The 14009-nt window shown below is 41.2% G+C and overlaps 1 protein-coding gene across 1 annotated transcript; it reads left to right on the forward strand.

The window, feature by feature from the left end:
• The first annotated feature begins 11208 nt into the window (after positions 1–11208).
• Positions 11209–12144, forward strand: LOC122442920 (olfactory receptor 4F15-like). The gene has a single exon (XM_043470578.1). It carries the CDS (start codon positions 11209–11211, stop codon positions 12142–12144), a length of 936 nt encoding a protein of 311 aa, XP_043326513.1.
• The last annotated feature ends 1865 nt before the right edge of the window (positions 12145–14009 follow it).

Below are 14009 nucleotides of genomic sequence, written 5' to 3' on the forward strand. Positions count from 1 at the left end.
CTTTAAAACTTTTAATTTTATATTGGAGTATAGCCAATTAACAATATTGTGATAATTTCAAATGGACAGCAAAGGGACTCAGCCATACCTATGCGTGTATCCATTTCCCCCCAAAACTTCCCTCCCATCCAGGCTGCCACATACATTGAGCAGAGTTCCCTATGCTATACAGTAGGATCTTGTTGGTTATCCATTTTAAACATAACAGTGGGTGCATGTTGATCCCAAACTCCCTAACTATCTCTCCTCCTGATTGTTTCCCCTGGTAACCATAAATTTGTACTTTAAGTCTGTTTCTGTTTTGCAAATAAGTTCACTTGTATCATTTCTTTTAGATTCCTCATATAAGGGATGTCATATGATATATTTTAGAATCAGTGAAAGAAAGGCTTTGAAATTCCAGGAACTCTTTTTTTTTTTTTTTTTTTTTTTTTTTTTTTTTTTTTTTTTTTTTTTTTTTTTTTTTTTTAGTGGAGTGCAGTTTATTACACGGCGGGCCCAAGGCAGAGTCTCCTCTTAGCCAAGGACCCCGACCAGCATTTGTGAAAATCTTTTATACCCCATGTGTCCAAACCCACTACCCCAATTCCCTTGAGACTTACATAAACAAAGGAAGGGTAAATACAACTACAAACAAAGGAAGGGTAAATACAATAACCCCATCATTCACGTGTTATGTGTTCAAACAGTCAATAATCAATAAGCCCGCAGTTACATTCCAGACAGTTAATAACTGATAAGCCTGTGCTTACATTCTGATAGATAGTGTCCGGAGGCAGGGGTGATTAGTGTCTGTTTTCTCTTCTTCAAGATTGCCCTGCCCAGAGGGGGGTCTTATCCTTCCATTGTCATTCCCACAGGCGCTAAGCACAGAGTTCAGAGTCCACTGGAGAGGTGGCCGTGCACGATCAGCACAGACAGGCCTGAGATGGAGTCCAGGCCCTATGAATTCCTTCTTCATTCCCCCCTCTTGATGCTCTTAGTTTCCATAACGAGCATCATTTATTGAGATATATTGTACCTTAGCCCTCCTGCCACCCACATGAGAGAATGCTATCAACCTCTGGGTTACAAAATTCACAAGGCATTGTAGGAAGCAGGGCCCACAAAGCAGTATGATCAAGATTACTCTAACAACAGTTCATTAGACATGGCTTTCACTTCATTTTGCATATCCTCCAAGGCAGCAGATACATCTTCAGACAGGTCAGGGATGTACACACCATTCGCCAAAGTCCCTCCTTGGGCTGCTGTGAGTATGTCTAATGCCATCCTATTTTGAATTACTGCCTTCCTCATCTGAATCTGTTCTTCGTTCAAAGCTTGAATGGCTTTAGTACTGTCTAAGAGGGCCTGTTTAATGAAATTAGTTAAGGCCTCTACCTTAACCATGATATCCGTTGTCCCTACAGAGGGTATAAACAAGGCAGCAAGATAGTCATACCATTGGAACACAGATCGTGTCCATCTTGCATGCAGATAAGGCAGGTTTACTGGAGGCTGGTGTAGGCTAGGCTTAATTCTGCCATGAGCGAAAGCAAATCCTAATGTGCAACGCCGCACCCAGCCAACTGGTAACCATGGTCATAAGTTAAGCCCACAGAGCCACTGGGTCCCACTGGGGGCTACCCAGTGGATTCCAGGATTATATTTCCAGTCGGAACCAGGCCACTGAGCAGACTGATTGGGGTGATAGGTAACTTCCAAGATTTGTTTACATTGTTCAGGGCACAAATAACAATTCTTTTGGGTCTAGGGGATGGTCTCCAAATCCAACTTTCTGTTCTTTTTGTTCCCAGCAAATAGTAGCAGGGGCAATCAACTGTCCTTTCTCAGGAGTCATCCAGAAATATTCATCCCAGACCTGGTAGTATTGCTCAAGGCACCGGGAGGCCTGTCCCCCTTTTGTAAGGGAGCCCTTTTCCTCTTTAATTCTCATATATGAGGTATAAGCCTTTGTTATCTCCGTAAGGCTGGTGTTCATGTTAAATGTAACCCTATGTCCCTGGCCCATTGATGGCTTCTTCTAACACCAGAGGGCAAAGAAAGGTTATGGTTGGTGAGAGAGAGGAAAGTTCCTTTCTGTTGTTAAAGTCCCCATAACGGAGTGACGATACCCACCAGGGGAGTCTGTCTATTACTGACAGGGGCATAGCCCCACATACCCAAGTTCAGAATTGCATTGGTGAGGCCGAGCAGCAGGAGTCGTTTACCCAGCTCCATCCTGTAGAGGGCTCGTCTGGGACCTAGTTTTCTTCTTCCTCCTCAGAATGATCTTGGTTTCCCGTGGGTCGGTGGGGTCCTTCTGGGTGGTCCACTCGGCGTCCTCCGGGTCAGCGTGGTATGTCTTCTTTGCTCTGGTGTGATGGATCAAGGGACAATACCTGCAACTTTAACTGCAGTAGGGGTAGTTAGAATAACATAAGGGCCCTTTCACCAAAGGGCTAGCAAATCATGTTTCCAATCTTTGACCCATACTTGGTCACCAAGTGTAAACTCATGAATCTGTTCCCCAAGGGGGAACGGCACCCTTTCTTGTACAAACTTAGTTACCCGATTTATTACCTTACCCAGTTCCATCTGCTGTGAAATCCTATCCCCCCTTACCTGAGGCAAATTTGTTGACACCTGTTTTATTATGGGAGGAGGCCTCCCATACACAATTTCGTGCGGAGAATAGCCTTGGGACTGTGGGGTCATCCTGAGTCTGAGCAGAGCCATTGGGAGCAAGTCCACTCAGGAGCAGTCAGTCTCTCTGATCCACTTGGAGAGTCTCTTTAAGTGTCCGGTTTGTTCATTCCACCATCTCAGAACTCTGGGCCTCCTCTTTGTAGATCTGTGCCTTCTTCTTCGACACAAGGTAACCTGCTTCCGTCAACAGCTGGAGCAGTGCATTTGTCCCTTTCCAGCATTTTTCCTTGGTCTCAGGCAGCCAGCAGCAGGTCATCCCCCTATTGTAGGAGCTGACATCCATACTCTTCCGGATGGAATGAGTCCAGATCAGAAGCCAAGGCTTCCCCAAAGATGGCTGGGAAGTTTTTAAACCCTTGTGGGGGAGTCCAGATGAGCTGTTGTTCGGTGCTCCCCACTGGATCTTCCCATTCAAAGGCAAAGATGGGCTGTGATGCTGGGGCGAGGTGTATGCAGAAGAAGGCATCCTTGAGATCTAGGCAAGTGTAAACTTTAGTCCTCGGTGGGAGGAGGCTAAGTAAGGTATAGGGGTTTGGAACAGTGGGATGTAAAGACACAGTAGCCTGGTTGACTAGCCTGAGATCTTGTACAGGCCTATAGTCCTGTCCTCCTTCCCTTTTGACTGGCAGGATTGGCGTATTCCAAGCCGACTGGCACTCTACCAGAATGCCTGCTTGTTTCAATCTATTGATGTGGGGCAATATGCCGGTTCAGGCCTCCATCCATAGCGGGTACCGGCACTCTCTAACCAGGATGGTGCCTGGTTTGAGTTCCATTATCACTGGGGCATGATGTTCAGCCAGCCTGGGGGGGGGGGGTTGTCTTCCACCCAGACCTCAGGGAATAATTGAGTTAGCTCTCTCTCATGCTCTTCTGGCCCACCCGGTTCTGCCTTCAGAGGCTCATGCAACCTCCACTCATCTTGGGTTGGTATTGAGAGAGAGGGCAAATAAGTCATAGAGTCCGTCCAGAAGGTGGGCCTCTCCTCAGGGGAGAAAGTCACTTGTGCTCCTAGTTTGGAGAGCAAGTCTCCTCCCAACAGGGGTACTGGGCACTCAGGAATGTAGAGGAATTCATGAATCACTTGGTGCCCTCCCCCCATCTGACATTTTCTGGGCTGGCAAAACGATTTAGTCATCTCTTCTCCGGATACCCCAGTTACAGCGGTAGTCTTTGTGGACAGAGGTGCCACAGGTTTTGTTACTACCGACAGTTCTGCTCCTGTATCCACCATGAAGTCAATGTTTTGGTCCCCCACTTTTACGGTTACCATGGGCTCTCAGGGACCTGATATCTCTGAGCCCTGGCAGCCCTAGTTAATTTCCAGGTCAGCAAGCCCCACAACTGCGGGAGCTTTCTCTTCCTTGCCTTAGGGCATTCATTCTTCCAGTGGCCAAAAGCTCGGCGCCGGGCACACTGGTTTGGCTGTAACGGGCCCAGGGCCTCCCTTGGGACCAGCTGAAGGACTGTCCTGTCCCTGGGGCAGATGAGGTTTTCCGGAGGGCCCGAGATAGACTTTCCCAGAGCAGCAGCTAGCACTGTTAAGTCTCTTGTCTGTTCTCTTTTATTCCCTCCGGCTCTCTGGCAGAGCGCAGTCTCTGCTTAATTCCAACATCTCCCTCCCCCTCTTGTCAGTACTCACCGGGAGAGGCGGGTATAGCTTGGGCGGTTCGGTTGGAGCGGATCCTGGAAGTGTTGGCCAGAGGCTTCTGTCACCGGGATCGGAGCCTGCTCAAACGGCGGCTCTACGAACTCCTGGAAAGCTGGCGGAGGAGCAGTGGCTGTTGCAGAAACTTCACCTGGCCCTGGATCGGGCATTAAGGCAGCCTCCAGTCCTGGTGAAGCACTGGGAGGCAGGCGTGTCATTATCCAGCATGGGGGAGGGGTCAGGTCATCCCCGTCCAAATCCTGTAGAATTTCCTTTTTTATCATCAGTCAATTTTTGTGCCCTTAATATTTTTCCCTTTCCCTTCTGGATACAGAACCTTGTCCAAGTAGGAGGGTCTCAAGCTAACCCTAGCCATGAGTCAATAGATGGATATTGATCCAGGTGTCCTGGCTCTCCTGTGACTACTGTATAGACTGCTTCCACTATTTTTAAGTTCACGGTGTTCTCTGGTGGCCATCCTGCTCCCATAGGGGTCCATTCGACCTCACAGAGTATGTGGAGGCAGTTAGGCTTCATCTTCACCCCATAGTCTCCTCCTAATCCCTTCTTTAAATTTTTAATCATGCACTCCAATACAGTTGCCTTAGATTCACTTTCTCCCATCTTGCTTACCTTCTCGGACCTTCTTCTACTTTTCCTTTTCGTTCTGTCTACGAAGTTCTCAGTACCCTATGTACTTCTGATATTTCCACTCAGTGACACTTAAATTGCCATTCTGCCTCCTTCCTAATTAGGGCGAGAAGAGCCTTACCTGCCATATCCCAGAGGGAGAAGGGGGATCAGCGTGTCTTCACCTGCTGGTCAGCACAGCTGAACCAGAACATCACATGGTCCGAGACTGTTTCTCCCTTAAAGTCCATTCTGCCTTGGTGGGCTTGATCAGGTGCAGATGAAAACACAGATGGGTTAAATATCTCATGTCCCAGGCCATCTCCAGAAAAGCCAATTCATACTCACTTCTGTATCCCCCTCCTTCTAGCCTAACAGTTCTGAGGGGGTCAAGAATTTCACAGCAGACAGGACACCTCCTGGGGGAGGGCAGAATACGAGCATACAAGGACCAGTTTCCTATCCTAAAAATCCCCTGGCGATCGCTTGGTAATAATTTTCCCCGAGACGGCATGGAAACACCTCCTAAATGACCTTCACAAATTTCCTTCCTAAACCCTAGCACACTCGTCGACCTGTGTACCAAGCAATCGCCACCTGCCTATTCCAGGCTCCTGTGGGTCCCCGCTCCTTCTAGCCCCTCCCAGGGGGGTGATCAGGCCCCCTCTTCCACCCTGCTGGGTGGGTTCCTCCTCACCTGAGCGCTCAGTTCCCTGCTGCCGTCCACTACCTGCCAAAGCGAAGAAACCGGGCTTTGAAAGGCTGAATTCTTCCAGAGGGGCGAGGCGCCTTCCCCCCTCTAGGAGATTCAAGCTACAAAGCCTCGGGGTGGCCTCAAATGAGACCTGTCTCCTCAAAGCGAGGAGTTTCCCGGCCAATGCACCAAATGTTATAGCCACGCTTGCCGGGAAACAGACTCACTCAGAAGGACAATGCAGATAGTGGAGTGCAGTTTATTACACCGGCGGGCCCAAGGCAGAGTCTCCTCTTAACCAAGGACCAAAGGGTAGATTTCTTATAAAGCTAAACATAGTCTTACCATATGTCCAGCGATGGCACTGTTTGATATTTGCTGAAATGAATTGAAAATTTATATCCAAACAAAAATCTGCATATGAATGTTTATAGCAGTATTATTCATAATTGACAAAACTTGGAAGCAACCAAATGCCCTTCCACAAATGAGTGATATATACAGACAATGTAATATTATTTAGCAATAAAAAGAAATGGGCTATCAAACCATGAAAAGAATGGTAGAACTTTAAATGCATATTGCTAAACCAATCTGAAATGGCAATAAACTATATGATCTCAACTATATGACTGTTTGGAAAAGGCAAGGCTGGAGATGGTAAAATAGATTAATGGTTGCCAAGGGAAGGTTAGGGGCTAAGAATAAATCAATTGAGCATTGAGGACTTTTTGTGAGTATAACTATTCTGCATGATTATATGATGATGGATACATGTCATTATATCCTTCTCAATACCCATAGAATGTACAACACAAAGAATGTAGTGTAATGTAAACTGTCAGTCAGTCAGTCAGTTCAGTTGCTCAGTTGTGTCCAACTCTTTGCAACCCCATGGACTGCAGCACGCCAGGCCTCCCTGTCCATCACCAACTCCCAGAGAATGCTCAAACTCATGTCCATGGAGTGACGCCATCCAACCATCTCATACTCTGTCATCCCCTTCTCCTGCCCTCAAACTTTCCCAGCATCACGGGCTTTTCCAATGAGTCTGTTCTTCACAACAGGTAGCCAAAGTACCGGAGTTTCAGCTTCAGCATCAGTCCTTCCAATGAATATTCAGGACTGATTTCCTTTTGACTGGACGGTGGGATCTCCTTGCAGTCCAAGGGACTCTCAAGAGTCTTCTTCAACACCACAGTTCAAAAGCATCAATTCTTCAGTGCTCAGCTTTCTTTATAGTCCAACTCTCACATCCATACATGACCACTGCAGAAACCATAGCCTTGGCTACACAGACTTCTGTTGGCAAAGTAATGGCTCTGCTTTTTAATATGCTGTCTTAGTTGGTCATAATTTTCTTCCAAGGAGCAAACATCTTTTAATTTCATGGCTGCAATCACCATCTGCAGTGATTTTGGAGTCCAAAAAATTAAGTCTGTCACTGTTTCCACTATTTCCCCATCTATTTGCCATGAAGTGCTGGGACAGGATGCCATGATCTTAGTTTTCTGAATATTGAGTTTTAAGCCAACTGTAAACTTTAGTTAATAATAATGTATCACTATTGGTTCATCAGTTGTAGCAAATACACCACTCTATGGCAAGATGTTAATGTAGGAGGACTTTGGGGAGGGCATGTGAGGAGGAATATGGGGATTCTATGCATAATTTTTTGTAAATCTAAAACTGTGCTAAAAACTAAAGTTTATTCACTTAAAAAATACCAATTGAGATTTTCCAGTCTAATTTGGCACTATTTTGAAACTCCCCTAATTTGCTCAACTATCAGTTCACTATTTCTCAAAATTCCAAGTATGACAAGTGGCAAAGATGATGGTTCTCAAACTTATATTGGTGCCAAAAAGTCATTTATATAACATGCAATAACTCAATGAACATCCAAAGCAAACCTAAAATTCTCTAATCTTTGAGAAAAAAGAATATATTTTCAGAGTAAAAAGTTACTGCTCAATATCATATTGAATTTTTCAATTTCTCAGTAACTCTTCTGCAAATTGTAATAATTTACCCTTGGGAAAACCAATGTGCACAGAAGATCTGGTTTCCACTAGAAGAAATTATGGACAATATCCAGTCCTGCTAATTGACTTCCTTTCTAATGGTATGAACTATTTTTAACTCTCTGTATTAAGAAATGAAGAAATGGTGGCAATTCAAAAAGACTATTAACTTTCTGTGTGCTTCAGTCTCTTGCAGCTGCTGCTGAGTGAAGTGTGCAACTGAGCAGGTACCTAGAAAACCTGTTCTCCAAAGCCTAGCAACTGGTTCCAGTTTACTTCCAAATCTTCCTTCCTCTATCTCCGGTTTTGTTTTGAATGATTTTCACTAACATTTTTTTATATCCTCCTGGTCTCATTTTCATTATTTCAATTGTATTGTGAGGTGAATTTATCAAACAGCACTTATCTTTATTAAATTGATCTGTGAAGGGGCTTTAATTTTCCATTCTTTTTCTCTCCGAAATTAGATTCATGGAAATAAAAATTTATGTCTTAGCTATTTCATTCCAACAGACCACAATATGGCAGAGCAAGCTATCTTTATTTTTGGAAAGAACTGAATATCAAGTCTTAAAAATCATTAAAATTACTAAAAAAATAAAAGTTTATTGAGTACTCATTATGTACCAGAGTATGCTCTGATGTTTTCCATTTATTACTTCGCTTAATCCTCACAACAACACTATAAGGTAAGTACTATTATCATCCTTATTTTACAGATGAGGAAACTGAGGAAAAGAGAAATGAAATAACTCACCCAAGGACAACCTAACTAATAAATCAAGGAGATGGAGAACTGAACCCAGGTAGTCTGGTCCCAGAATCCATGCTCTTAGTTATGACATTATACTATTTATGAAATTGTTCTTATATTATTTTTCCTATTGCTTTCACTAATTTCAAATTTTTCTTAGAAATTAGAATTTCTTGTAAAATATAGAAACAAGAGGTAATATTTAGGAAAAAATATAAAATTATCTGAAACCCTACAAACTAAAGATCTTGAAGTATATAGTCTAAATATTTCCATACACATTTACTTTATATGCAGTGTTTTGTACTCTATAATCTCTTTTAACTTAATGACAAATTATGTATTTGGGTTAGTTTATCTGAACTTCTAATTTATTATATGTGCATCAAAAATGTTATGATAATAAATCCAAAAGTATTTAAAACTTTTCTTCCTTATTTATGTAGCAAATTGCTTTTTACAGGAACCTTGCTTATCAAAACTGTACTGTTCTTTTGAATTGCTGATCAAATATCTGATAATGTTTTTCTGCTCAGCAATATTTCTATACTATGTTTTATGTTAATACTCCACTGTAACTGGAGGGAAATTGTCAGATACTCTGTAGTGCCTATAAACATTTTGTTTGAGGCAAAAGAGAAAGGTATCTTTCTAGTTTTATTGTATTAGGTTTAGAATCTAATTGCAAATGTAGGGTGTTGAGATCACTCCGAGAGGCACATGACAGGAAAGTGGCTGGTTTTCAGATTGTCCCATCAGTGTACAAGTATCAGTGAATTCAATTCCTAAAGTCATTTGGTGGAGAGTTGCTCCAAATTCATCACAGGGGCTTCAAGGCCCCTGATTTTGCTTATTAATCACTACCATAAGGATGTTAGTGAAGATTATCCTTTAGTAGTTCCTACATTGTGCCAGAAATAGTGCTATGTATTGGGGCATACAAAATCAACTAACAGCTCCTTTCCTTGAAAATCTTAACTGAAAATAGAGAACTAATATACAAAAAAACTCTAATATATTTTATTATAAAGAATACATAAGATATAACTAACAATAGTTTATAGAGAGAAGCTATTTACTCTGGTTACAGTCTTCAATAAATTTTCCAGAGTAGGTGACATTTAATGCATGTCTTAAAGAATAAAGGGAAAAGGGACAAATAAATTCCATATGTCACTGTATTTTTTCACATTTCTCTGTCTTTGCATATGTTTTTATTTGGGTTATTCCTGGTCATCACAAAGCAGAACCATTAAGGCTTTTGAGACTTTGGTTGACATTCTAACTCTGCCAGTTAGGAGCTATATAAACCAGAGCAGGCTATCAAATAATGGTGATGAAATGTATTTGCCTATAAAGTGGGAGAAGTATAACTTATTTCTTCTGATGTTATGAGGATTTGAGAGGATATGGGTAAAACTATCTAGCACAAATATTGCTTCCCTTTTCCCTTTAGGCATCACATTAACATTGAATGCAGGAACAAAGGGGCCAGGAAAAGAGCCTTCTACATATGAAGCTTTGTATTTTAATCTGGGAAAGAAAACTTTCCCCAGAAGACATTATTCTATATGTCATTGTACAAATCTAGGTTACATGCTCCTCATAAACCAGTTCATGGCCAAGTGACACTGGATTATCATGCTTCATCTGGGGATGAGGATAAGGATTTACCCTCTTTCAAAATTGAGAAATCTCTACCAAATACCTAAATAGGTAGGTGTTCCATTATCCAGAAATGGGGAGGGAAGAGGCTTTGGGATGGGCAACATATATAGTAATCAATTGGGGATGAAGGAAATGGGTTGACTGATGCTTCTAGATCCATAGGGAAATCTAGTATACTTGGAGGTGCTGGCTTTGAAAAGCATAGAGCAGCTCTTGGAGCATGTACTCTGAAAGTTCTACAGCTCTTGATTCAAGCTCTGGCTTTGCTACTTATCTTCCTGGGGCTCAGTTTCTTCACTGGTGAAATGAGGGTAATAAAACTGAACATATCTTAAGGAGACATTAGGAGGTTTGTACTCCTAACATACTTTGATAATGTACTTACAATTACTTGAGTGTAGAAGACATTCAAATGTTAGCTGTGATCATGGCTGATTCTTAATTATCATCATTTACCATTATTTACACTCAGCCAATATTTTATTTTTAGTTTCTCATTAATTAACATATTTATTAAAAGTGGTCATGGACAAAGAAGATATCATACCATAAACCAAGTATTATAATTATTAAGTCCTGTGCACCTGAGTTCCATTTGAATTTTAAAAGCCGATGGTAAGGACTGATTAAATATGTTCAAGTGTTTTTGTCCTGGTGATCTCAATAAGCTCAAAGAAGCTTGAGAATATTAATGGACTAAGAAATGTTTAGATTAGAGCATACAGAATTAGTGTGAAAGTTGTATTAAACTATTAATACAACTATCAATAGTTGTATAACAGAAGAGGAGATGGTTATTTAGTGTGAGAACACTTAGTTTTGAGAAAAAATAAATTAAAAAGAGACTTAACTATGGGATGTTAACTCATTTTGGTTCTATCTGCAAAAATTACAGTCACAATTTTACCTTCAGATATCATCTATATCACAATGAATTTGTTGCTAACCTTATTTCTTCTAAATTCTTAAGCTTCTCCTCTCAATCAATTATGTCTAATTTAATTACCAATAAAATAGATAATCTATGTCTGAACCAGTGATACTTACTCTTTTTAATTTTTATCAGGTCACTTGAAAATCAGCTCTTCTGTCCCTGTCAATGGGTGGACTAAATGACTCTATGGTCAATGAGTTTGTGTTATTGGCCCTTTCTTGCTCTTGGGAGAAAAGGCTTTTTCTTATTTTGATATGTTCTTTGCTCTACTTAGGGGTCATCTTGGGAAACCTTTTTATTTTGTTTTTAGTAATTTTTGATTCTCACTTACATTCTCCTATGTACTTCCTACTTGCCAACCTGTCCCTCATTGATGTGGGCCTTTCCTCTACCACAGTCCCCAAGATAATCACAGACCTCTTAAATGAAGACAAAATAATACCTTTCCAAAGTTGTATGACACAGATATGCTTCATCCACACCATAGGAGGAGTGGAGATGGTGTTACTCATAGCCATGGCATTTGATAGGTGCACAGCAATATGTAAGCCTCTTCACTACTTGAAAATCATGAACCCTAAAATATGTGTCTCATTTGTAATCACTGGCTGGGTAATTGGGGTGATCCATGCTATGTCTCAATTTTTATTTGTTATAAAATTGCCATTCTGTGGGCCTAATGAAGTAGACAGCTTTTATTGTGACTTTCCTAAGATTATAAAACTTGCATGCACAGATGGAGCCAAGCTTGAATTTATTGTTACTGCCAACAGTGGCTTCATGAGCATGGGCACCTTCTTCCTGCTAATCCTTTCCTATTCCTTCATTTTGGTCACTGTCTGGAAACGTTCTTCAGGAGACTTGTCCAAGGCATTTGTCACTTTGTCATCTCACATCACTGTGGTTTTTTTGTTTTTCACTCCATGCATGTTTCTCTATGTCTGGCCTTCTCCTCCACCATCACTTGATAAAAATCTGTTCATTGTTGACTTTGCTATTACTCCTGTGTTGAATCCTGCCATCTATACACTGAGGAACAAAGACATAAAGGTAGCAATAAAAAGATTGCTCAAAAAGATATTCTATTCCAGATTTTGTTGACCACAACATTTTTTTGAAGCTTGAAAACTGTATATCCAACTACCCATCTCCACTTAGGCACCTCAGATTTATCATACCCAGAATAAACTCATCATCTGCCATCCTATATCTGCTACTACTTTACCTGTGGAGTATAAGACCATTACCATCATGGGAAATGTAAATATATTATACTAAGAATTGACATCCTTACAGAGAACAGCATGATCTCTGTAGCAAGAAAATTTTGAATTTTGGGTTATTTTTCAAATAAAAAGATATAATAATATTGCTTCTGTTATTCATGAGGTGTAAAAATAACCTGTAAATGTGTTGTGATTAATGTTAAGAATCACCACATTGAATTGCTATATTTGTAGTTGCAATGATTTTACTTATTATCTAAAAGAGACAAAATCTGACTGCAAGTAGTTTATTTGGAAAGGTTTCCTAGAACACAATTTTTCAGAAGTGGGAACATGAAACAACAAAGAGAAGATGCCAATAAAGGGTATATTAATTGGTATCTTACCACTATACACAAATGGGGGGAAATCCTGCTGTGATCCTCTAAAAACTGTATAGAGTCGATGACGTACAGTTGTCCCATCTGAGATGCAAGGAAGCTGTTTATTTCTGTACTAGTATAGCTCTCACAGGGACTTCCCTGTAGCTCCAATGGTAAAGAATCTGCATGCAATGCAGGAGACCAGGGTTTGATCCCTGGGTCAGGAAGATCCTCTGGAGAAGGGAATGGCAATCCACTCCAGTATTCTTGCCTGGAGAATCCCATGGACATAGAAGCCTAGCAGACTACAGTCCTTGGAGTTACAAAGAGTCAGACATGACTGAGCAACTAACACACACATAGCTCTGAGGCATTAACTCCATGGCAGTTCTAGGCTTCTCTACACAGTGGTTTGAACAATTTGATAGCCAGGAAAATGTCTTCAGTAGAAAGTTTCTGGAACTTATAGCATTGCAGAAACAGTAATCGAGAAACCAAGCACCACACTCAGAAAGTTGGAGAACTCAGGTTTATTATGCCGGTGGGCCCAGAGGAGATAACACTCCAAGCTCTGAGCCCCAAACAAAGGGGTTACAGAGTTTTTATAGACAGACTATAGTGGGCAACACTAGATGTTAATAGACTGGTTTAAACTAAGGGGCTTCACGCAGTCAGGACGGGGAGGGGGATGCCTGACCTTTACACGGACAGGCATGATTAAGCAGATTTGCAGGGGCTGGGCAATAGCAAAGAGCAGGACAAGGGTGAGTGAGATAAGCTCCAGGTCCTAGTATTGTTAAGTCCCCACTTTCTGAGACTATGTGTCTACATAATCCAGACTTTGCAAGGAGTGAGCTGAGTTACAGAGGCAGAACGAGCAGGATGTTATGTAAAATTTTAACTTTTCCTCTTCAATAATAGAAAACAATGTACATTCTTGGAAATGTTAAGTGCAGAGGGACATGCATGAGGTGCTAAGAGCATCGGATGTCTTGCTTAGAGGCGTTCATATCCCATGTAAGCTCACCCCATCATTAATTTTTCAAGCACAAGAGTGTAAATGGAACAAGTGTTAATTAGTCTGTCATTGCACATGCACCTAGGATGATATTCATCATCTTTTTTTAATGTTTTTATTTTTTTTTTACTGAAGCATAGTTGATTTACATATTATATAATACTTTCAGTGTACAGCATAGTGCTTCAGTATTTATGCAGGTTATACTCCATTACAGGCTATTACAAGATAAAATGGCTATAATTCCTTGTGCTGTACAGTTTATTCTATTGTTTATCTATTTTATACAAAGTAGTTTGTATCTGATATCCATCAGCTTCTTCCTCCACAACCCTTTCTAGATCATCCTTACCTTTATCC

Source organism: Cervus canadensis, chromosome 6 (genome assembly GCF_019320065.1).
Source record: "Cervus canadensis isolate Bull #8, Minnesota chromosome 6, ASM1932006v1, whole genome shotgun sequence".
NCBI lineage: Eukaryota > Metazoa > Chordata > Mammalia > Artiodactyla > Cervidae > Cervus > Cervus canadensis.